The following is a 24,704-nucleotide window of genomic DNA, read 5'->3' as shown; positions in this document are numbered from 1 at the left end:
TTAGACAGAGGATGGTTAAAGTGACTGGTTCCATGTGCTGCCTTGGGTCAGGCATGGTTGTATAATTTTTCCTCTTCTTTCTGTTGCCATTAACTGGACAATAAGCAAATTAACCAAGGATAATCTTGGATTGAAATGGGATCAATGACAGTCAATTTACAGATTTGGACTTTGCTAATGACATCGCTGTCCTGTCAGAAAGCATAACAGGGTTTCAATAGCTCCTTAACACAATTAGCAATCAGGCTGAGAGAGTGGGGACTTATCATAAATGTCAAGAAAATAAAAAAATATGATAGGAAACCATCAACAACCAGCCGATGTTGATGGCAATCAAAACAACATTAACAGAGGAAATCACTTATCTGGGCAGTTCAATTAATGTTGAGGGTACCACAGACAAAGAGCTCAATGCGAGAATTGATAAAGCATCATCAACATTCAACCAAGTGAAAAAAGATTTGGAACAGTAAAAAGCTTTCCATGAAAACAAAACTTAGGTCTACAGTGCAGATAAGCTCTCCACTCTCCTTTTCATTTTATAACATTTTATTGAGGTATTTATGGTTTTATAACAACAGAATAAACAATGTACATGAAAATATAAACATAGTGCAAACGCCGTCCTCCTCCCTTACAGGTCCCACCTTTACTAACCCCCTACTCTAAACTAAACTAAACTCCCCCCCCCCCCCCCACCCCCCTTCTGCTGATGGTTAATTTTCCCCAAAGAAGTCGACGAACGGTTGCCACCTCCAGACAAACCCTAGCATTGACCATCTCAAGACGAACTTGATTTTCTCCAGACAGAGAAAGCTAGCCATGTCAGTTAGCCAGGTCTCTGACTTTGGGGGCTTTGAGTCCCTCCAAGCTAATAGTATCCGTCTCTGGGCTACCAGGGAAGCAAAGGCCAGTACGTCTGCCTCTTTCTCCTCCTGGATTCCCAGGTCTTCCAACACTCCGAAAATCGCCATCACTGGACTCGGTGCCACCCTTGTTTTTAACACCGTGGACATGACATCCGCAAACCCCTGCCAAAATCCCCTAAGCTTCGGGCATGCCCAGAACATATGGACATGGTTCGCTGGCCCTCCCGCACACCTTGCGCACCTATCTTCTACCCCAAAGAACCTGCTCATCCGGGCCACTGTCATGTGAGCCCGGTAAACGACCTTGAACTGTTTCAGGCTGAGCCTGGCACATGATGTGGATGCGTTGACTCTACTCAACACATCCGCCCAGAGACCATCCTCTATCTCTCCTCCTAACTCCTCTTGCGTTTCAACTCCTCAGTCTGCGTCTCCTCTGACCCCATGAGTTCCTTGTAAATGTCAGAAACCATCCCTTCGACTTCCGGTTGCGGCGATGCAGAGCTAAGCCGCACGTTTCGGCAGCTCCCGCGATTACGGACTTTCAGGCTCTCCGGAGGAGCCCCAACGGGAATTTTTCAAAGACGTCCCGTGTAGGAAGGTGAGAGAAAGATCCCCCTTCACTGTATATGGAACGGACAAGAAGTGGAACGGCTAAAAAAGCGGCGTTGGAGCAGCGAGGGAAGAAAAACAAGATGGCGGTGGCCGGAGATAAAGTGGAATGTGGGCCGGAGCTGCAAGAGTTTATCAAGCGCTGTTTTGAGGAGCTGCGGAAAGAGATGCTGGCGCCTATGTTGTTGGCGATCGAAGGATTAGGGATGACCCAGAAGGCCCACGAGGTAAAGATCCAGGAGGTGCAGAAAAAAGTTGATGAGAACGAGGACGAGATCTTGGGCCTGGCGGTGAAGTTAGAGAGGCACGAGGCGCTGCACAAAAGGTGGGCGGAAAGATTCGAAGACCTGGAGAACAGGTCGAGGAGAAAGAATCTTCGGATCCTGGGTCTCCCTGAAGGAATGGAGGGGACCGATGCCGGGGCATATGCGAGCATGATTCTTGAGTCGCTGATGGGTGTGGAGGCCCCTCCGAGGCCGCTGGAGCTGGATGGGGCACATCGGGTGCTGGCGAGGAGGCCCAAGGCCAATGAGCCGCCAAGGGTGATTGTGGTGAGGTTTCACCGTTTCACGGACAGAGAGAGGGTCTTGAGATGGGCCAAGAAAGAGCGGAGTAGCAGCTGGGAGAATGCGGAGATCCTAATCTACCCGGACTGGAGCACGGAGGTGGCAAAGAAGATAGCGGGTTTCAACCGGGCCAAGGCGCTGCTGCATCGGTAGGGAGTGAGATTCGGAATGCTGCAGCAGCGCGATTGTGGGTCACATTCCAGGATCAACATCACTACTTTGAAATGCCTGAGGAGGCTTGGACCTTTATCCAAACTGAAAAGTTGGACTCAAACTGAGGGTTTGTGGGGGTGGGGGGGGGGGGGGGATGTTGGATGTTTGTTGTACACAGGGTTTTAATCACGTGCGGGAAATGTTCCACGGGTTGGGTGATGGATGGGGAGGGGGAAAGGGATCGGGTGAGAAGACTGTGCGAGAAGGTGGGCGACGGTGATGGAGGGAGGGGGGGCTCGGGGAAATGAGATATGGCCGCGACAGGAGCTGCGCCAGAGGGGGCGGGGCAGGCTCAGGAAAGCGCGGGCTTTTTCCGGCGCTAGGGAAGGACGGCAGTGGAGGAGCATACACGGATTGTTGGGGAGGGGAGATTCCCACACGGGGTGGGGGGGGGTCAATGGAACGGCCGGGGAAAGCAGGAGTCAGCTGACTTACGGGAGTGTTATGGGGGGAGCAAAAGAGCTAGACTTGGGTCTAGCGGGGGGGGGGGGGGGGGGGGGGGGGGAGGAGAAGAGAGAATAGGGTTGCTGCTGCACTGGCCGAGGGGGAATTGGACACAGAAGAGGTGGTCAGGGCGGGGGTCCCCCGTCTGGGAGGACTGGAGGGTGAGGGTGGCGCAGGCACGCGACTGGCCTAGAAAAGGTGATGGCTAGTCGGCGGGGGGGGCCGAATCCGGCTGATAACGTGGAATGTGAGGGGCCTAAATGGGCCGGTAAAGAGGGCCCGAGTGTTCGTGCACCTAAAGGGACTGAAGGCAGACGTGGTCATGCTCCAGGAGACACATTTGAAGGTGGCAGACCAGGTGAGGTTAAGAAAGGGATGGGTAGGACAGGTATTCCATTCGGGGCTGGATGCGAAGAACAGAGGGGTGGCAATATTGGTGGGGAAGCGGGTGTTGTTTGAGGCCAAGAATATTGTAGTGGACAATGGAGGTCGATACGCGATGGTGAGCGGTAGGTTGCAGGGGACATGGGTGGTATTGGTAAATGTATACGCCCCGAACTGGGACGATGCTGGATTCATGAAGCGCATGTTGGGGCGCATTCCGGACCTGGAGGTAGGAAGCTTGATAATGGGTGAGGATTTCAACACGGTGTTGGACCCAGCACTGGATCGCTCCAGATCTAGGACTGGAAAGAGGCCGGCTGCGGCCAAGGTGCTTAGGGGGTTTATGGACCAGATGGGGGGAGTGGATCCGTGGAGGTTTGCCAGGCCGCAGGCCAGGGAATTTTCTTTTTTCTCCCACGTGCACAAAGCCTACTCCCGGATAGATTTTTTTGTTCTGGGCAGGGCGCTGATCCCGAAAGTGGAGGGAACGGAGTATTCGGCCATATGCCATCGGTGGAGAGAGAGGCGGAGATAGTGGCGGCTATGGACGCGGAGAAGGCCTTTGACCGAGTAGAGTGGGAGTACCTTTGGGAAGTGCTGCGGAGGTTTGGGTTCGGGGGAGGGTTTATTAGCTGGGTTAAGCCCCTATATAAAGCCCCGCTACGAGTGTGGTTACGAATCGGCGGAGGTCGGAGTATTTTCGGCTGTATCTAGGGACGAGGCAGGGTGCCCCCTGTCCCCCCTGTTGTTTGCATTAGCAATTTGAACCCTTGGCCATGTCATTAAGGGAGTCTAGGAAATGGAGGGGGGTGGTCCGAGGGGAGAGGAGCTTCGAATGTCGCTTTACGCAGACGGCCTGTTGTTGTATGTGGCGGATCCAGTGGAGGGGATGGTGGAGGTCATGCAGACTCTAAGGGAGTTTGGGGATTTTCAGGTTATAAGCTTAATGTAGGGAAGAGTGAGCTCTTTGTAGTACAGTCAGGAGACCAGGAAAGGGGGGATAAATGATCTACCGTTGAGGAGGGCGGAAAGGAGCTTTCGGTACTTGGGGATCCAAATAGCTAGGAGTTGGGGGGCCCTACATAAACTTAATTTGACGAGGCTGGTGGAGCAGATGGAGGAGGACTTCAAAAGATGGGACATGTTGCCGCTCTCGCTAGCGGGTAGAGTGCAGTCGGTCAAAATGGTGGTCCTCCCGAGGTTTCTTTTTGTGTTCCAGTGCCTTCCAATCGTGATCACCAAGGCCTTTTTTAAGAGTAGGCAGGAGCATTATGGGGTTTGTGTGGGCGAATAAGACCCCGAGGGTAAGGAGGGGGTTTCTGGAGCGCAATAGGGACAGAGGAGGGTTGGCGTTGCCGCATCTGGGTGGCTACTACTGGGCAGCCAATGTGGTGATGATCCGTAAGTGGGTGATGGAGGGAGAGGGGGCGGCATGGAAGAGGTTGGAGATGGTGTCCTGCAAAGGAACGAGCCTGGGGGCGCTGGCGACGGCACCGCTGCCGCTCTCACCGACAAGGTACACCACGAGTCTGGTGGTGGCGGCAACGCTAAAGATCTGGGGCCAGTGGAGACGGCACAGGGGTGCAATGGGAGCCTCGGTGTGGTCCCCGATCAGGGGTAACCATCGGTTTGTCCCAGGGAGGATGGACTGGGGGTTTCAGAGCTGGTATCGGGCAGGGATTAGAAGAATGGGGGACGTGTTCATTGATGGGACGTTTGCTAGCCTAGGAGCACTGTAGGAGAAGTTTGGGCTACCCCCGGGAAATGCTTTCAGGTATATGCAAGTGTGGGCGTTTGTGAGGCGACAGGTGAGGGAATTCCCGTTGCTCCCGGCACAGGAGATTCAAGATAGGGCGATCGAGTGTATGGGTCGGAGAGGGCAAGGTGTCGGCGATATACCAGGAGATGAAAGAAGAGCGGGAGGTGTTGGTAGAGGAGCTGAAGGGTAAATGGGAGGAGGAGTTGGAGGAGGAGATTGAGGAGGGGCTATGGGCTGATGCCCTAAGTAGGGTTAATTCCTCTTCTTCCGTGTGCCAGGCTTAGCCTGATACAATTTAAGGTGGTTCATAGAGCGCACATGACAGGGGCGAGGCTAAGTAGGTTCTTTGGGGGTGGAGGACAGATGTGGGAGGTGCTCAGGAAGTCCGGCAAACCATGTCCATATGTTTTGGTCATGCCCGGCACTGGAGGGGAGTGGCGGGAACAGTATCTAAGGTGGTGAAAGTCCGGGTCAAGCCAAGCTGGAGGCTAGCACTAGCACTATTTGGAGTAGTGGACGAGCCGGGAGTGCAGGAGGTGAAAGAGGCCGGCATTCTGGCCTTTGCGTCCCTAGTAGCCCGGCGAAGGATCTTGCTAATGTGGAAGGAGGCGAAGCCCCCCAGTGTGGAGGCCTGGATAAATGATATGGCAGGGTTTATCAAGTTGGAGAGGATAAAGTTTGCCTTGAGAGGGTCTGCGCAGGGGTTCTACAGGCGGTGGCAACCGTTCCTAGACTATCTCGCGGAGCGTTAGATGAAGGTCGGTCAGCAGCAGCAGCAACCCGGCCGGGGGGGGGGATCTTTCGTGTGTATGTGTGGGGGGGGGGGGGGGTTATTTGGGGGGCATTCGAGCAAGAAAATACATGAATGAGCTGGAAAACTGACATGTACGGGAGGAATCCAATGTACAAAGCTCTGTATCATATCGATTTACCATGTTCATGTCTTCTTGTGAGCCTTCTTTCTTTTTGTTACGCGGGGGATGGGGGGGGAGGGTTTGTTTGTAAGGGTGAAAACTTTTGTTTAAAAATTCTTAATAAATATGTTTTTGTTAAAAAAAGAAACCATCCCTTCTCCCACCCACATTCTGGAAACTACCCTGTCCTGTATCCCCCTTGGTGGTAGGGGTGCGAAGGTTGAGACCTGCCTGCATAGGAAGTCCCGCGCCTGCAGGTGCCTAAACTCATTTCCTCTCGTCAATCCAAATTTCTCCACCAGCGCCCTCAGGCTAGAAAAGCTCCCCTCTATAAACGTATCTCCCATCCTCTCAATCCCTGCTCTCTGCCATCCCCGGAACCCTCCATCCAGCCTTCCCGGGGCAAACCGGTGATTATTGCAAATTGGAGACCAGACCGATGCTCCCTCCACTCCCACATGCCTCCTCCATTGCCCCCAGACTCTCAGGGCCGTCACCACCAAGGAGCTGGTGGAGTACCGTGCCGGTGGGAACGGCAGAGGCGCTGTTACCAATGCCCCCAAACTAGTGCCCTTGCATGAAGCCGCCTCCATACGCTCCCATGCCGACCCTCCCCCCACTTCCTAATCATGGCTATATTCGCCGCCCAATAATAATTATAAAGGTCGGCAGCGCCAGCCCGCACCACCCCCCCCCATTCCCATTCCCACGCCACCTAAATGCCTAGGTACCGAAAGTTTCCCCCTACCGCCCTAAACGACAGCCCCCCAATCGCCTCTCCTGCCCCCTTGCCTGGATCGCAAACATCTCACTTTTCCCCATAATCAGTTTGTAACCTGAAGACCGGCCAAATTCCCCCAGAATCCTTAATTTCTTCCATCCCTTCTAGTGGGTCCGAAACATATAGGAGCAGGTCGTCTGCGTATAGTGAGACTCTGTGCGCCCCCACCCCCCGGACCAGCCCCTTGAGGCTCTCAGCGCAATTGCCAGCGGCTCTATGGCCAACGCAAACAGCAGTGGGGAGAGGGGGCATCCCTGTCTCGTCCCCCGGTGCAGCCTGGAATAATCCGATGTTGACCTGTTTGTCCGTATGCTCGCAACAGGAGCCTGATACAGCAGCCTGACCCAGTCAATGAAGCCCTGCCCAAATCGCCACAGTACCTCCCACAGATATTTCCATTCCACCCGATCAAATGCCTTCTCTGCGTCCATTGCGACCACTACCTCCACATCCCTACCTTCTGGGGGCTTCATTATCACATTTAGCACCCTTCTTACGTTGGCCGCCAACTGCCTACCTTTAACAAATCCCTTCTGGTCCGGACAATCACGTCCGGAACGCAGTATTCAACCCTAGAGGACAAGATTTTGGCCAACAGTTTGGCGTCTACATTTAGTAGGGGTATCAGCCTGCAGGACCCGCATAGATCCGGGTCCTTGTCCCGCTTCAGGATCAAAGAGGTAGTGGCCTATGACATCGTCGGGGGAAGCACCCCACACTCCCTTGCCTCATTAAATGTCCTCATAAACAGCGACCCCAATATTCCAGAGAATTTTTTATATAACTCCACTTCGTACCCGTCTGGCCCCGGGCCTTTACCCGGCTGCATGGCCTTCAGCCCCTCCGCTATCTCTTCGATCCCGACCGGGGCCCCCAGCCCTTCTACCAACCCCCCGTCCACCTTCGGGAACTTCAGCCCACCTAAAAAGTGCCTCATCCCCTCCGGCCCAGCTGGGGGTTCCGACTCATACAACCTGCTGTAAAACTCCTTGAACGCGTTATTAACCTCTGCTGAATATCCGACCAGGTTCCCGTCCCCGTCCTTTATTTTCCTTATCTCCCTGGCTGCCTCTCTCTTTCTAAGCTGTTGCACGAGTATTCTGCTGGCCTTCTCTCCATATTCATAAAGCGCCCCCCTCGCCTTCCTCAGCTGCTCCACCGCCTTCCCTGCGGTTAACAAGCCAAACTCCACCTTAGCCTCCGTCGTTCCCTTAGAAGCCCAGTCTCAGCATACCTCCCGCATCGAGATCAGCTCCCCTCTGACCACCGCCTTCAATGCCTCCCAGACCACCGCCGCCGAAACTTCCAGGTAGTTCTGAATACATTTCCTCAGCCACCCACACACCTCCTCGATCAGTTAAAAGTCCCACGTCCAGCCTCCAGTGCAGGTGCTGGCTACTCTCCTTGCTCACCTGTAGGTCAACCCAGTGCGGGGCATGATCTGAGATTGTAATCACCGAATACCCTGTGTCCACTACCCCCGTCAGTAGAGCCCTGTTCAAAATAAAAATGTCAATCCGGGAGTACACTTTATGCACATGAGTAGAAGGAGAACTCCTTCACTCTCGGCCGCCAGTTATGGGACAGGGTTTAGAGAACCCCAAAGTGTATCATGGAGTAACCCCAATCCACAACTTTTAATAGATTGTGGTATGGGGGGGCACACGGCCCACTACAGGTGTGGTACAGCAGAAATGGAAAAGTATTTTTTAAAGCAAAACAATGTTTATTCTATGAACTCAAGTTAACCTTTTTAAAAGAAACAGTGAACATCTTAGCAACCATTAATTCAAATACAACCCCCAAAGAATACAACACTAAGTAATCCTTTAAGCTTTCCTTTTAACATCCATAAGACTTAAAAATACCTTTTTACAGAAAGACATCAGGCTTAACTTCACTACTGAGAACAGTTACCACGTTGAAATCAGCAAATGGACATTCATAAGCTTGCAGAGATTCACACACATCCTGCTGTGATTGAAGCTTCTCCAAAACTAAAATGAAACCAAACCTACCCTGCAGCAAAAAGCCTAAAGCGAAAGTAAAAAACTGAGACAGCCCAGCTCCACCCACTCTCTGACATCAGTGCAGTAATAAACACCCATTTCTTAAAGGAAGTCTCACATGACACGCCCAAATCTCCATGGCCCCCCCCCCCGGCCTCCCACATCCGCATAATGTACCGGCCTCCCACATCCGCAACTATTCTTCCCACCTCGAATGACACTCGCTTGTTAATCAGGATCGCGACCCTTCTAGTCCAGCCCAGAGTGAAAAACCTGTCCGACCCATCCCTTCCTTAATCTAATCTGATCAGTTACTCTAAGGTGTGTCTCCTGTAACATTACCATGTCAGTCTTGAGTCCCCTCAAATGCACGAAAACACGTGCCCTCTTAACCGGCCCATTTAGCCCTCTTGCGTTCCAGGTGATCAGCCTGGTTGGGGGGGCATTTCGCCCCCAGCCCCCCCCCCCCCCCCCCCCCTCGCCGATCAGCCATCACCTTTTTTGGGCCAGTTTCCAGCCCGCACCCACTCATCCGTTGGCCCGCCCCCACGCAGCCTCCACCCCCGACCTCCTTTCTGTCCCACAACAAAAATCCCTCCCCCGTCAGCAGAACATTTCTTCCCCCCCCCCCCCCCCCCAGTAGCAGCACTATGTAAACCAACCCCTTCAACAAGCATAACATCTGCTCCCCCCCCCCCCCCACCACTGCGTTTCTGTGAGCTAGCCCACCCAGCTAGCTTGGTGACCCCCGCCCATGGCGCCAACCATTCTCCCACCTATTGTCCCCCCGCCCCCCCGCGCTCGCGAGGACGCGGCTTCCTCGCGAGCGCTCTGTGAGCCCTGTCTACCTCCAAGGGTCGAGAGAACGTTCCATCCCCCAGTAACTTCTTGAACATGCCCACTACATACGCCCCTACGTCCGTTCCTTCGGACCCCTCCGGGAGACCAACAAGTCTCAAGTTCTGCCGGCGGGACCTATTCTCTAGGTCCTCCACCTTCTTCAGGAGCCAAGCTCAGGTTCTCACATTGTGAGCCCTGTTCCAGAGCCCAGAATGAACTGCATCAGGTGCTCCGTCGACCGCTGGGTCGTCAAGCCAGGATCCCGGTCGTCCGCCATGCTTTCTCCTGCTGCAGCTTCAGCCCAAGCCTTCTCTGTTCGCCTATTTCTTCCGTTGCGAGCACTTCTGGTCCGCCTCTCCATGCACTGATGTAGGAATCCACTTCACAATTGCCTCCACCATCAATTTCCTGAATCAAGTCCAACAAAAACTCGGGGGGAAAGGTCCAAAGATCCGACCCAAGCGGGAGCCACCAAATGTGCGACCTACTCCTTCATAGCCGCCACCGGAAGTCTGCTCTCCACTCTCCTATACATTTGGGAAACTTAAAATCAGAAAAGCTGCCAAAAAAGAAAACTAGACACCTTTGATTCCAGATATCCTGGGAGGCTCCAGGTGATATTCGAGGCAATAAATACCCAATGATGAAGGAAGGAAAGGCTCAGAACAGCCTCCAGGTTCATCCATTATCTGCAAAGAATGGCTCAGCAGACTTGGCCATGTTACTCAATTTCTGTCATCATGGCCTGTCCATTATGTCATGCGGTGGGCTCCTTCTGGGTGTAGAGGAAGGTAGTGACACAAGATGAACTGGCACCAATCTGTCAGTAGAGATATCCAGCTAGTCAACAGACACTGGAGAAATGTGAGAACATCAGTCTCGAACATTAGAGAGAATGGAGTTCTTTGTCTGTCTCAGTAACCCCCGCATCTAAAGAATCATAAATCAAAGACTAAGCCTGGATGAGTGAAGGTCGACAGCATCCAGGACAAAGTAGCCCACTTGATTGGCACCCATCCACCACAGTCGCACAGGTGCAACCGTGTGTACCATCTACAAGATGCACTGCAGCAATTCACCAAGGCTCCTTCAACAGCACCTGCCAAACCAGAGATCAAAGAGAAAATGCTGGAAAATCTCAGCAGGTCTGGCAGCATCTGTAGGGATAGAAAAGAGCTAACGTTTCGAGTCCAGATGACCCTTTGCCAAAGCTTTGACAAAGGGTCACCTGGACTCAATGTTAGCTCTTTTCTCTCCCTACAGATGCTGCCAGACCTGCTGAGATTTTCCAGTATTTTCTCTTTGCTTTCAAATTCCAGCATCCGCAGTAATTTGCTTTTTCCCAAACCAGAGACCTCTGTACCATCTAGAAGGACAAGGGTAGCAGACACATGGGAACACCACTACCATCTGCAATTTCTGCTCCAATCACTGTCACATGATCAAAATTCTGGAACTCCTTCCCTGGCAGTACTGCAGGTGTTCCTACACCACAAGGACTACAGCAGTTCAAGAAGTTGGCTCACCACCGCCTTCCCTGGAGCAATAAGAATGGACAACAAATGCTGTCCTAGCCAGCGACGCACACATCCCATTAAATATTTTTTTTAAACGACTATGGCAATTTCATTTAGGGTAATTCTACAATCAATCTATAAACGTATGTGGTGAATTAACATCAGGAATGCCATTGTGCATAAACAGCAGTTAACATTTTACTACAAGCATGCAAATATTGAAAGTGGCAAATTATCAGCTTCAGGTAACATATAAACTGAACCATGCAAATAAATTAATAAAGAGATTTGAACAGGAAATAAGTATACAATCATTCCAATGTACAGTAGTCTGTGTCTATTTAAACAGCTTGTAAAGTAATTAGAAGTAAATATCAGCAGAATGACTCCTATAGTCCCCAATGGATTTAATATCCTGACTTTCTTGATTTTAAAATACAAAGTTGCAAAACTGCATAGATTGTTCAAGTTTAAAATACTGATTTTCTTTTTTTAAATTGAATATTTCATTTAGGTTGAAGATTCTGAAAAGGCCTCACATTCAAGAAATCCTTCTTATAGCCTCTATATTTTTACAAGCTGGTTCCTGGGACCTTACCATTCTTCCTCGTTGTTGTGCTGATCTTGTTTCTCGCAGGGTAAAAACATTGCCACAGACAGATATTTCTCTCCAGACTCCTGGCTTGGAATCTTCAGTAAAACCAAGTCTTGGATGCATAACAAGGACACCATTTGTGGTTAAGCCATCCATCTGACCATCAGAGGTTTTCCATTTGGCAGCCTTCTCCTGAAAGAGGAGGAGGAAAAAGCATAAGCTTCCATTGGGGTGAAAGCATTTCAAACCCAAACATAATGCAGTCAATAGCTTACTTTCCCTTTGACTTACTCCAAGGAAAATATTCTTAAATGAGTCAAATCCAGCTGCATATATCCTGGCGGTATAGGGAAGACTCCTTTCGCATATAATACGACATGCAAACCGGGATATGGTGCTCTGAGCAGACTGAGTATCAGCGTTACTCTGGCTTCCTGGTACAGTGTCTGTCACCACAAAATCAATCGGGCTCTCGGTTGAGCGGCCAATCTAAAAAAAAGAGCAACAAGGCAAAACATTTTTGTTAAAAGGAATTCTCTCCATCACCAGTCTTTTCTAATATTATTTTTCAAACTTACTATCAGGTGTTAAACTGATGAGAGGCCACTACATTACTTCTAATATACAGCTAATATACAGAGTGGTGGTGCTCAAACTTTGTTGAGCAGGAAGTTTTCATTAAAGGCTTTAGTAGGGGAAATCATACTTAGAAGGAGTGGAGAGGTATGATATCAAGTCAGAAAGCTAGAGCACACGTTTACATAGAACTTAAATTGATTTATTTTTTTTAAAACATGCAAATTAAACATGATTGAATTGAAGATATATAGCAGGACACAGCAGCTCAAAGAAATACAAGTGACATTTCATGTAGAATATCTGGGGGAAGGTACCACACACATCTCAGGCGGGGTACCCCGTTCCTGCGGCAAGTGCCGGCTTGAACGGAGAATACGCGGGACGTTCATGTAAAAAAAATTGCCGCGAACCCCTCATCGATTCCGGTACCAGTGAGGGCCTAGCATCAGCGCCGCATGAAACACCCACATATCGCGTTGAGAGCGATTGGAGAATGGCCGGGTCCCAGGCTGTGCATGTGCACAGCTGACGACCTGCACTGGTCATGCCGTACAACATGGCGCGGGCCATGCGCATAACCTAACCCACCGACCGCGACCCCACAAACACCTCCCCACCACCCCACCTCCCGGCATGGATCCCGGCTGAGTGTAGCGGTGCTGGACACAGTCCGTAGCCGACACACTGGTTCAAACGACACGTATCCCACGATGTCGGGAGCTCGGCACATCGGAGAGCAGAGCATTGACGGTGGGCTGGTCGATGAGGCGCCAACGGCATTGCGACTGCGAGTAGCCACATCAAGACGACACCGGTTTAGATGGGGCAGAGAAATGCAAACCGGCGCCATCCCCGATTCCGGGGTTGGAATCGATTCTCCACCCGATCGCCAATTATGATTCCGCCGTTGGGCAACATAGAATCCCCCTCCTCTTATTTTTCTATTTCCTTTTCGGTGATGAATGCACTTAATTCTTAATTTTGACTAAATTTTCCTTGAGGAACCAGTGCAGAACAAAATGACCTAATCAGAGTTACGGCTTGCTCTGAGCCTTGTGGAGATGCAACGTTGATTTTGCTTGGCTGACCATATCCAGAATCTCCTGCTGAAAGTGAAGGACCTATTAGGAAATTCCAACTGGGACCAGCCACCTGGAAGAATAGATTAGAATTCAGGAGCTACTCTGTGGAAAATTTAGAAAGTTCTCTTGACAAATGTTAATATTTGGTACTGTTAAGATTACTGCCATGACTATTCCAAGATGCCAAAATAAGTGTCAAGACCATGCTCAAGGGAGATTTGGAAGGTGAAGGACAGATGTTATGCTGAGAATAACTGGAATTTTGTGATTGGCAAACAATTCCACAAAATTCTGGATTTTGCAGAGTTCCGAGGGAACATCATTAAACCAATCATTTTTTAAAATAAATTTAGAGTACCCAATTCATTTTTTCCAATTAAGGGGCAATTTAGTGTGTTCAATCCACCTACCCTGCACATCTTTGGGTTGTGGGGATGAGGCCCAAACAAATACGGGAAGAATGTGCAAACTCTACACGGACAGTGACCCAGAGCCGGGATTGAACCTGGGACCTCGGCGCCGTGAGGCTGCAGTCTCTGCGCCACCATGCTGCCCTCACTGAACCACTCATTAATGGTAAGCATAAGTCAAAGGAACTCATTGTTGAAAAGTGCACTTATGAGCAGCTGCATCAAGCCCAATGTGTGTACTGCATACTGATTACTCCTCTCTGGAAACTGAATTATATGTACTTTTGATTGAAATACCATATGAGTGTGTGTATCCCAAAGGCTGCGACAGATTGCCAGACTTCTGAATATAATACCTGAATAAATTGCAATCCAATCGGAGCTTTTCCTGGTGGATGAAAAAGTTCAATGCATGGAACTTTCTCATCAACCCATTGTTCTGCAACACTTTGGAATAACCTATTGATTGGCTTCATAAACCAACATTTTAATTGGGATAGTGGTGATGCAACATTCTGGAATCTGTCACAGATGACTTCCAGGAGGACCAACTTTATGTACTGCAACTGCAATGATTTTCAACTGCAACCAAGTGTGTATTGGAACTATATTACCTTGTACATCAAAATCAAACTTGTCCCGATCTCACTGGTGTCATACAAAGGATCGACCAACCCGCTTAAGATTGTAACATAGTGCTGCTTGAAAGAAATTTGAGAGTCTCCTAGGACTAGGCAAACAGTTTACATACATAGAACATACAGTGCAGAAGGAGGCCATTCGGCCCATTGAGTCTGCACCGACTCACTTAAGCCCTCACTTCCACCCTATCCCCGTAACCCAATAACCCCTCCTAACCATTTTGGTCACGAAGGGCAACTGACTCTATCTAACCAGCTATGCTTGCAAACTGAAAACATAAGTGTCCAACATTAATGCGATTCCACGAATGAACATCACTTGCTAAACAATCCTGATTTTGCCAACACTGACAACCAATTTAGGGTCATTAGTTTGGGCTCACATGTGGCTCAATTACGCTACATATATGCACACACCGGTCCTTTGCAGACAGAAGGGCAAATCCGAGAGAATGTGTCTTTTTCAATTAAAAAATTCACAATAACAATCAGATTCGATCTGAATTTCAACAATAGCCTGGCAGTTTACTATTTCATGCTGCATTCTCCATGTCAACATCTACAACAGTGACCATTTGACACGCCATTAGCACCCTCTTCTCATGCAGCAATATTTTGAAATTCAGGGTGGTGCAGTGGTTAGCACTGCTGCCTGTGGTGCTGAGGACCTGGGTTCGATCCCGGCCCCCTGTCTGTGTAGGCAGGATACTGCTGCACTCTGGGAATTCCAACCCATCAATGACTTGGACAACCGAAAACTGAAGTCATGACACAAATCTGCAGCAGACACAACTTGCCTGGACAGGATCCAATGCCTTTGATCAAAAGCAGATATTTTACAAAAGGCAAACATCTTTCATGAAGGTTAAACTTCTCAACTTGCCGGTAATAAATACCTGGATGTCTGGCATGGAAATAATTCTCTTCACTATCTGACAAGTTTATTACGTTTTGCATGCCATACCTGTTACAAATCTCAGAGACCAGGGAGAAGTTCTGTGTCATGAACATATAGTGCCTTTAATCTAAATTATGTACAACTTTTTAAGAATTCATCTTCACAGCAACTAGATCTTCCATAATAAAAATCTTAGAATTACAACCTAGCCGCTTCATATGAAATATATAACAGATGTTTGAGAAGTGTGGCAACATGCTGCAGGGCATGCAACTTTAAAAACCTGACCAACAATCTTACCAAAATTGGACTTTGTCCACAGCTAGAATAGACATTCATTCTTAATAGTAAATAGTTTATTGCCATGTGATGTAAAGTTTATAAAAAAATGAGGGAAGCACGGTGGCACAGTGGTTAGCACCGCTGCCTCACGGATCGATCGCGGCCCCGGGTCACTGTCTGTGTGCCGTGTCTGTGTGGGTCTCACCCCCACAACCCAAAAAGATGTGCAGGGTAGGTGAATTGGCCATCTAAATTGCCCCTTAATTGGGGAAAAAAGTACTGGGTACTCTAAATTTAAAAAAAAAGTAGTTTATAAAAATTGCAAGCATTTCTACCTACAAGCAGCACAGTAGCACAGTGGTTAGCATTGTTGCTTCACAGTGCCAGGGACCCGGGTTCGATTCCTAGCTTGGTTCACTGTATGTGCGGAGGTCTGCCTGGGTTTCCTCCGGGTGCTCGGTTTCCTACCACAAGTCCTGAAAGACTTGCTTGTTAGGTGAATTGGACATGCTGAATTCTCCCTCAGTGTACCCGAACAGGCGCCGTAGTGTGGGGACTAGGGGATTTTCAAAGTAACTTCATTGCAGTGTTTTTTTAAATAAAGTTAAGAGTACGAATTCATTTTTTCCAATTAAGGGGCAATTTAGCGTGGCCAATCCACCTACCCTGCACATCTTTTGGGTTGTGGGGGCGAAACCCACACAAACACGGGGAGAATGTGCAAACTCCACACAGCCAGTGACCCAGAGCCGGGATCGAACCTGGGACCTCGGCGCCATGAGGCGGCCGTGTTAACCACTTGCACCACCTTGCTGCCCTTCATTGCAGTGTTAATGGAAGCCTACTTGTGACACTAATAAAGATTATTTAAAAACATGGAGAAAGATGTCCAATAAATAAGCTTAAAACTTTACTTGCGAGCAACAGATTGGCTCCATTGACATAAGGATGAATTGAGTGCCAGCCTAAAATTAATTCCCACTCTGTAAGCTAGAAGAGAGACAGAGAACAACAGGGTGTAGTGGTTAGCACTGCTGCCTCACAGCGCCCGGGACCCGGGTTCAATTCCAGCCTTGGGTGACTGTGTGGAGTTTGCACATCCCAGTGTCTGCATAGGTTTCCTCTGGATGCTCCGGTTTTCTCCCACAGCCCAAAGATGTGCAGGTTAGGTAGATTAGCAATGCTAAATTGCCTCCAAGTGCGCAAAGGTTAGGTTAGGACACAGGGCTCCCACAACCCAAAGATGTGCAGATTAGGTGGATTGGCCATGCTAAATTGCTCCTTAATTGGAAAAAAAAATAATTGGGTACTCCAAATTTTATTTTATTTTTTAAAAAGGTTAGGTTACAGGGATAGGGTGAGGGATTGGGCCTAGGTAGGGTGCTCTTTTGGAGGGTCGGTGCAGACTCGATGGGCCGAATGGCCCCCTTCTGCACCGTAGGAATTCTATGATAACTTAATTTATATTGCTAGTGCGACGATTTAAGTGTTCAAATGGGAGTTGGGATTTCACTTATTTGCAACATACTTGTTTATTGGTTTTTTTTTTAAACTTATAAGTCAAAGTTACATTTAATGCCTGTGCTTTTTTGCAGGAGTAAAATTGTAAAGCTTTCTAAATAGGAACACAAGTTACCTGGAACATATCTGTGTTGTTATCATGTGTATATTCTACCACCACTGTCTGAGCCCGTGACAGTGTATATGAAATACTGTGTTGGTCCTTGTTGCTTATTGCCTATATAAAAAAAAAGAGTACGTTAAGTGAACAAAAGATGATTAAACTAAAATGTACATTCCCAGCAAATAGTTCAATTTTAATGCAACTTTTAAAGACAGCTCAGATTTCTAAACATTCACAATACCAAACCATTACCATGGGTTCATACCTCCATGCATGCCCAAGGATATAACCTGTACCTTGTCACTTCCACAATCTCCCCCCAGCTTCACTACAGAAATGGATGGGAACTGTAATTCTATCACCCATTAGCTTTAACCAGTTTCCAATACTACTGCAGCTCAAGCAATTTGTTTCTTTCCCAAACTGGAGCTTCAGGCATTGCTGTTGTGCACTTAACCAGGCATTGTCAAAATAATTGCATTTAGTCAGTGAGTATCAATCAGCAATTTAATCATGGGAAGGCGTCAGAGCCAATCTTGAACTTGTCACACACTCCAGCCTGGGTAACTGGATTGTTTCCCCTTTTCAGCTCAGGAAATGCTGAAGCAGATTCTTCTTTGTCATCCACAATCTTGGCATGCACAGGGACGTTAAAGATCTGTAATGCTACTGAGCACAAAAGATTTAACATGTACCCATTGAACTAGCATGGAATCCCTAGCACCGCAGTTGCATGTGGAAAGAGGGAGAATGAGATTTCAGCCATTAGTTTACTGCATCATTTTCCATTCTCTGGAAAAAGTGCAAGGAAAGCTGAAAGGTTTGATTTGCATTTATAAAAAGCACATCTCTCTTCTCCTTTGAAATCCACACACATTTAATTTATGTGGCATCAGAGTGTGGAACATGCCAAAAAAATCAGCTCTTTTTACTTTCAAATCAGCATCACTGATTAAACTGGGAAAATAATTGCTCTGATCACTGATCTGTAACAAGTGACAGATGTTATTCTGTAAGCTTACTTTCAAACCAAAGTTAAAAACAAATAAAGAAAAATCAAATTTACAACATGCTACTCAATTTACACACTAGGTCAGAAAGTAAGGAAAGCCTGGTATACAATGCATCTCACCGTAATGTATATCTATGGGCAGGTGACGCCAAACACATCAACAATTCACTAAAAATTGATATCAATGTTTTATTACTTAAAATGATTTGCATGTGAATGTGAATACTACAAATGTAGTATTGAAATTAATATGAAACAAGACTTCAATGCACCCCCCACCCATTGTGTAAACCAGTTTTCTTCAAACTCGGGGGCGTGACCCGAGTGGGTCGCTGGCGGGTGTCGGGAGGGTCGCGGAGCCGTCCTTCATGGCGCTCCCGATCGCACAAATCCCCACGCAGCAGCCGGCTTTTAATAACGCCGGCTGCAAGCGGCCTTTAAAATGGCCGCGAATATGTAGAAAAAAATCGGCTGCATTGCCGATTTGAAGCATTCACTATCCACATTTGCTGTTTACGCATTTTCTTTTGCATCATGCCTGAAAAAGATGTTCTCCCTAATTCACTGAAAATGGCGTTCAGCTCCCTTGCATTTGCCCTTCTGTTCATCATGATACTTCAAAGCTGCAAGCTTGCTCCATCACATGCTTACCTATGTACATTGTCCATCACTGTCCATTTCTGGTTGCCCCTTGTTTTGTTCCCTTGTCCATGAGGCACAAACTTGAACTCGTTTGGCACACAACTACTGTGACCACTATACCCATCGCCTTTACTCTACCCAAAAGCCCTAGCGTAACATTACAGTGATGGAGATTTAGCTGGATCTCCCACAAGCCCTCTTTTCTTGTTCACTAAACCAAAACTCCAACAAAGGACAAAGCAATCACACCCACAAATATGACAAAAGATAGGTAGGAAAGAAAATTGTGAAGACATAAGGAGCCTGCATAGAGAAATAGATAAAGTGAGTGAGCAAATATTTGGCAAATGGTATATAATGTGAGAAAATGTGAACTTGTCCACTTTTGCAGGAAGAATAGAAAAACAGCATATCATTTAAATGGAAAGGTGCCTTGGTACCTCATAAATTGCTCCCTGGGATGAGGCGGTTATCTTATGAAAGAAGATTCAAAAGGTTGAGCTTATATCCATTGGAGCAGAGAAGAATGAGAGATCATCATATTGAAACATAGAAGGTCCGGAGGGTGGGGGCAGCCCCATGGCGCAGTGGTTAGCACTGCTGCCTCACAACGCTGAGGGCACGGGTTTGATCCCAGCCCCAGGTCACTGTGTGGAATTTGCACATTCTCCCCATGTCTGCGTGGGTTTCACCCTCACAACCCAAAGGTTAGGTGCAGGTTAGGTGGATTGGCCACACTAAATTACCCCTTAATCGGGGAAAAAATAATTGGGTACTCTAAATTCTAAATTTTAAAAAAGAAGATCCTGAGGGGACTTGACAAGGTAGATGGTGAGAGGATGTTTCACTTTGTGGAAGAGACTGGAACTAGAGAATACAGTTCAAAAGTAAGGAATCTCACACAAGGCTGAGTTTAGGAGAACTTTTTTCCCTCAAATGGTTCGATCTGTGGAACTCTTCCCAGAGAATTATGGAGGCCAAATCATTTAATATATTTAAGGCTGCATTAGATAGATTCTTGATTGACAAGGAGGTTAAAGGGTATCAGGGATAGGCAGCACGGTAGCATTGTGGATAGCACAAATGCTTCACAGCTCCAGGGTCCCAGGTTCGATTCCGGCTTGGGTCACTGTCTGTGCGGAGTCTGCACATCCTCCCCGTGTGTGCGTGGGTTTCCTCCGGGTGCTCCGGTTTCCACAGTCCAAAGATGTGCGGGTTAGGTGGATTGGCCATGAAAATTGCCCTTAGTGTCCAAAATTTCCCTTAGTGTTGGGTGGGGTTACTGGGTTATGGGGATAGGGTGGAGGTGTGGACCTTGGGTAGGGTGCTCTTTCCAAGAGCTGGTGCAGACTCGATGGGCCAAATGGCCTCCTTCTGCACTGTAAATTCTATGACTCTATGACTATGAAAGTGGAGATGAGGCCAGAATCAGATCAGCCCTGATCGTATTGAATGGCAGAGCAGGCTTGAGGGACTGATTGGCCAACTCCTAATTCACATGTTCAAAGAATTAACATTTTTATTCTAATCCACTTGGTCTTTCTAGTGCATACAGCCTTTAAAAGGGTTCAGGATAAACAAGGTTCCAGTTGATTTATTAACAAGTAATTGCAATGTTCAAAAACATACCTTCTCTGCCTGAGGAGTACAGGTAACATGTACTGTGCTGGGTTTCACACCATTTGGTTTTGGTCTTTTAAATAAAGCAAATCTGCTTTTTCTTCGTCCTCGGTCTCCATTTGGTAAAGATCCGTTGTATCTAAGAGAACAAAAATGAGAAATCCAATACTGAAAACATGGTAATTAAATATTTACAATTCTAGCTGAGTCATAAACTCTGGTTACTTTAAATAATTAAACTCTCTACTGCTTTAAGGGCAAATTTCATTAACTCTCTGAATGCCAAATGTTCATGATGCCTGAAATATTTGTCCAAATTTCAAACTGAAATTTGTTACCAGGTAAGTAGTGTGTGGATACCGTTGAACAGTGTATTACCTTAAACGGCAACATGCAAGTTATTCAGCTGAAAATACTATCAAGTACTATGCTGTCTCCAGAGCAACGGTCAGAAGTCAAGCCACCCACAACTCCCATGTGTCAGAATCAGGGCAGAATTTTTCTTTCCCAAATGAGGGACAATTTAGCCTGGCCAATGCATGTCTTTGGGTTGTGGGGGTGAGACCCACACAGACACAGGCAGAATGTGCAAACTCCACACGGACAGACAGTGACCCGGGGCCAGGATCGAACCCGGGTCCTCGGCGACGTGATGCAGTAGTGCTAACCACTGCACCACCGCGCCCCCCCCCCCCCCCCCCCCCGAACAGACATTTTGCATGACTGATGCACAGTCAACAGTAGGCGTTGAGTTCTTTCCACTATCAATGATAAAAACCAGCGGCATTGCATGATTTGTGACTCGGTCTTTGGGTTAAGCATTACCTACTGTGACAACAAGTGAAGCTGAACCAATGTGCCTGCATTATAAGAATTTTCATTCATATTTGAGTTTTTTTACCTATGCAATCTAGAGCTGAGCATAGATATCATTTTCCCAAAATCCAGGAGAAAATGGCAAAGTACTTTTGGTTGAGTGAAAAGGATGGGACAGTTAGGAAAAACGCCTTACTTTTTGGATACATGTCACCATTTTTCAGACAGAAGTGAAACCAAGATATTGATTCTCTACGATCTCACTTCAGCTGTGTAGCATCAGATAAGAGTGCTACCCGACTGAGGAATTTTCCAATCTTTAGTTACAAAAATGTTTCAAACCACAAGGAGACCTCTGTCCTATTGCTCTTCACCATCAGGGCACTGTCAGAAAAAGAGATGGCAACCGTAAAAAAGCACAATGATAAAGAAGAAGTGCAACAGGATGAAGTGTTCAATTGTAAAACCTTCTGCAGCTCTTCCTCCAAGGTTTTGGTTACCAAGAGGATGAACAAAGGAGAGGAAGGCAAGGTTGAAAATGAAAAACAGACTAAAGTGAGTTTTAAAAAAAAAAATTTTATTAAGGTTTTCACAGAATATCAATAACAGAATGAAAAAGGAACCCAACAGGGTTAAATACAAAACAGTCCCAAAAAAGAAACCTCCATACCCCCCCTCCCCCCCGTACATCAATAATAAATTAACACCCCAACTTAACACAAAGCCAACATAGCAAATATATACACCCCCTCAGATTCCCCAGTGTAAATAAACATAAATAAAGTCAACCCCCGCCCCCCCCGAGTTGCTGCTGCCATTGACCAATGTCTACTGTTCTGCCAGGAAGTCTAAGAACGGTTGCCACCACCTGAAGAACCCTTGCACCGACCCTCTCAAGGCGAATTTCACCCTCTCCAACTTAATAAAACCCGCCATATCGTTGATCCAGGATTCCACGCTTGGGGCCTCGCGTCCTTCCACTGAAGAAGAATCCTTCGCCGGGCTACCAGGGAGGCAAAGGCCAGAGTACTGGCTACTTTCGCCTCCTGCACTCCCGGCTCCTCTGCCACCCCAAATATTGCGAGCCCCCAGCCCGGTTTGACCCCGGATCCTACCACCCTCGACACCGTCCTCGCAACGCCCTTCCAAAATTCCTCCAGCGCTGGGCATCCCCAGAACATATGGGTGTGATTTGCTGGGCTAACTGAGCACCTAACACACCTGTCCTCATCCCCAAAAAAGCAGCTCATCCTTGTCCCGGTCATGTGTGCCCGGTGCAGCACCTTAAACTGTATGAGGCTGAGCCTCGCGCACGAAGATGAAGAGTTCACCCTCCCTAGGGCATCTGCCCACGTCCCTTCCTCGATCTCCTCTCCCAACTCCTCCTCCCACTTACCTTTCACCTCCACCACCGAGGCCTCCTCCTCCTCCTGCATCACCTGGTAAGTTTCCGAGATCTTCCCCACTCCCACCCACCACCCCCGAGAGCACCCTGTCCTGTACTGTGCTTGGCAGCAGCCGCGGGAATTCCACCACCTGCCGCCTGGCAAATGCCCTTACCTGTAAGTACCTGAAGGTGTTCCCCGGGGGGGGAGCCCATACTTTTCCTCCAACTCACCCAGGCTCGCGAACTTCCCGTCCACAAACAGGTCTCCCAACCTTCGTATCCCTGCTCTGTGACACCCCGAAAACCCTCCATCTGTCCTCCCTGGGACGAACCGGTGGTTCCCCATATTGGGGTCCACACCAAGGGCCCAACATCCCCCCTGTGCGGCCTCCACTGCCCCCAGATTTTGAGGGCAGCCGCCACTACCGGGCTCGTGGTATACCTCCTTGGAGGGAGCGGCAGCGGTGCCGTTGCCAGCGCCCCCAGACTCGTACCCACACAGGACGCCGTCTCCAGCCTCTTCCATGCAGCACCCTCCCCCTCCATCACCCACTTGCGCACCATCGTCGCATTGGCGGCCCAGTAGTACCCACAGAGGTTGGGCAGCGCCAGCCCCCCCCCCCCCCCCCCCCCCATCTCTACTCCATTCGAGGAACACCCTACTCACCCTCGCGCCCACACAAACCCCATTATGCTCCTGTTAACCCACGTAAAAAAGGCTTTCGGGATAAACACGGGGAGGCACTGGAAAAGGAACAAAAACCTTGGGAGCACCGTCATTTTAACTGACTGCACCCTACCCGCCAAGGACAGCGGCAACGCGTCCCGCCTCTTGAACTCCTCCTCCATTTGCTCCACGCAGCCTGGTGAAATTAAGCCTATGCAGGGCCCCCCAGCTCCTGCCCAAATACCTGAAGCTCCTCTCCACCCTTTTTAGTGGGAGCTCGCCAATCCACCTCTCCTGGTCCCCTGGGTGAACCACGAACAGCTCGCTCTTCCCCATGTTGAGCTTATACCTCGAGAAATCCCCGAATTCCCTCAGGATCCTCATTACCTCCGGCATTCCCCCCCACCGGATCCGCCACATATAACAGCAAGTCGTCCGCATACAGCGACACCCTATGCTCCTCCCCACCCCACACCAACCCCCTCCAGTTCCTCGACTCCCTCAGTGCCATAGCCAGGGGTTCAATCGCCAGTGCGAAGAGCAGGGGGGGGGGGGGGGGGGGGGGGACAGGGGACACCCCTGCCTCGTCCCTCGGTGCAACCGAAAGTACTCAGACCCCCTCCTGTTCATGGCCACACTCGCCATCGGGACCTCATACAACAGCCTGACCCACCTGACAAACCCCTCCCCAAACCCAAACCTCTTCAGCACCTCCCACAGGTATCCCCACTCTACCCTGTCGAAGGCTTTCTCAACATCCATCGCCACCACAATCTCCGCCTCCCCCTCCCTCGCCGGCATCATGATAACGTTCAGAAGCCTCCGCACATTCGCGTTCAACTGCCTCCCCTTCACGAACTCCGCCTGATCTTCGTGGATGACCTGCGGCACACAATCCTCATGGCTAAGACCTTCGCCAGCACCTTGGCATCTACGTTTAGCAACGAAATCGGCCTGTAAGACCCACATTGCAGGGGATCCTTGTCCCACTTCAGGATCAAGGAGATCATTGCCCGGGACATCGTCGGGGGCAAAGCCCCCCCCCCCTGCCTCATTAAAGGTCCTAACTAGCAACGGACCCAACAGGTCCATATATTTTTTATAGAATTCGACCGGGAAACCGTCCGGCCCCGGTGCCTTCCCCACCTGCATGCTCCCTATCCCTTTGGTCAGCTCCTCCAGCCCAATCGGGGCCCCCAATCCCGCCACCAGTCTCTCCTCCACCTTCAGAAACCTCAATTGGTCCAGAAAGCGGCCTATCCCTCCCTCCTCCAGTGGGGGCTACCGATACAATTCCTCATAAAAGTCCCTGAAGACCCCGTTGATGCCATCCCCACTCCAAACCACACTCCCTCCCCTGTCAACTCCCCCGATCTCCCTAGCTGCATCCCGCTTCCGAAGCTGATGCGCCAGCATCCGGCTTGCCTTTTCCCCATACTCAAATCGCCCCCTGGGCCTTCCTCCACTGCACCTCCGCCTTCCTGGTGGTCACCAGGTCGAATTCAGCCTGGAGGCTGCGCCTCTTCCTCAATAGTCCTTCC

The 24,704-nt window shown here is 49.0% G+C and overlaps 1 protein-coding gene across 4 annotated transcripts in view; it reads right to left on the bottom strand.

Moving 5' to 3' along the window:
• The window catches only part of peli1b (pellino E3 ubiquitin protein ligase 1b), a 77,589-nt gene that overhangs the window by 3,839 nt on the left and 49,046 nt on the right, over positions 1 to 24,704 (bottom strand). For all 4 annotated transcript variants that reach the window (XM_072507146.1, XM_072507144.1, XM_072507151.1 and 1 more), the window contains 4 exons: positions 20,303 to 20,432; positions 17,032 to 17,133; positions 11,795 to 11,992; positions 11,507 to 11,695 (listed from right to left, as the gene is read on the bottom strand). In XM_072507146.1, the coding sequence (XP_072363247.1) occupies positions 11,507 to 11,695; positions 11,795 to 11,992; positions 17,032 to 17,133; positions 20,303 to 20,432 (619 nt within the window). The remainder of the gene's footprint in view (positions 1 to 11,506; positions 11,696 to 11,794; positions 11,993 to 17,031; positions 17,134 to 20,302; positions 20,433 to 24,704) is intronic.

The sequence above is a fragment of the Scyliorhinus torazame genome, chromosome 1 (assembly GCF_047496885.1).
Source record: "Scyliorhinus torazame isolate Kashiwa2021f chromosome 1, sScyTor2.1, whole genome shotgun sequence".
NCBI classification, from domain to species: Eukaryota; Metazoa; Chordata; class Chondrichthyes; order Carcharhiniformes; family Scyliorhinidae; genus Scyliorhinus; species Scyliorhinus torazame.
Note: the sequence above shows the minus strand (reverse complement) of the source record. Positions and strands in the feature narration are given on the sequence as shown.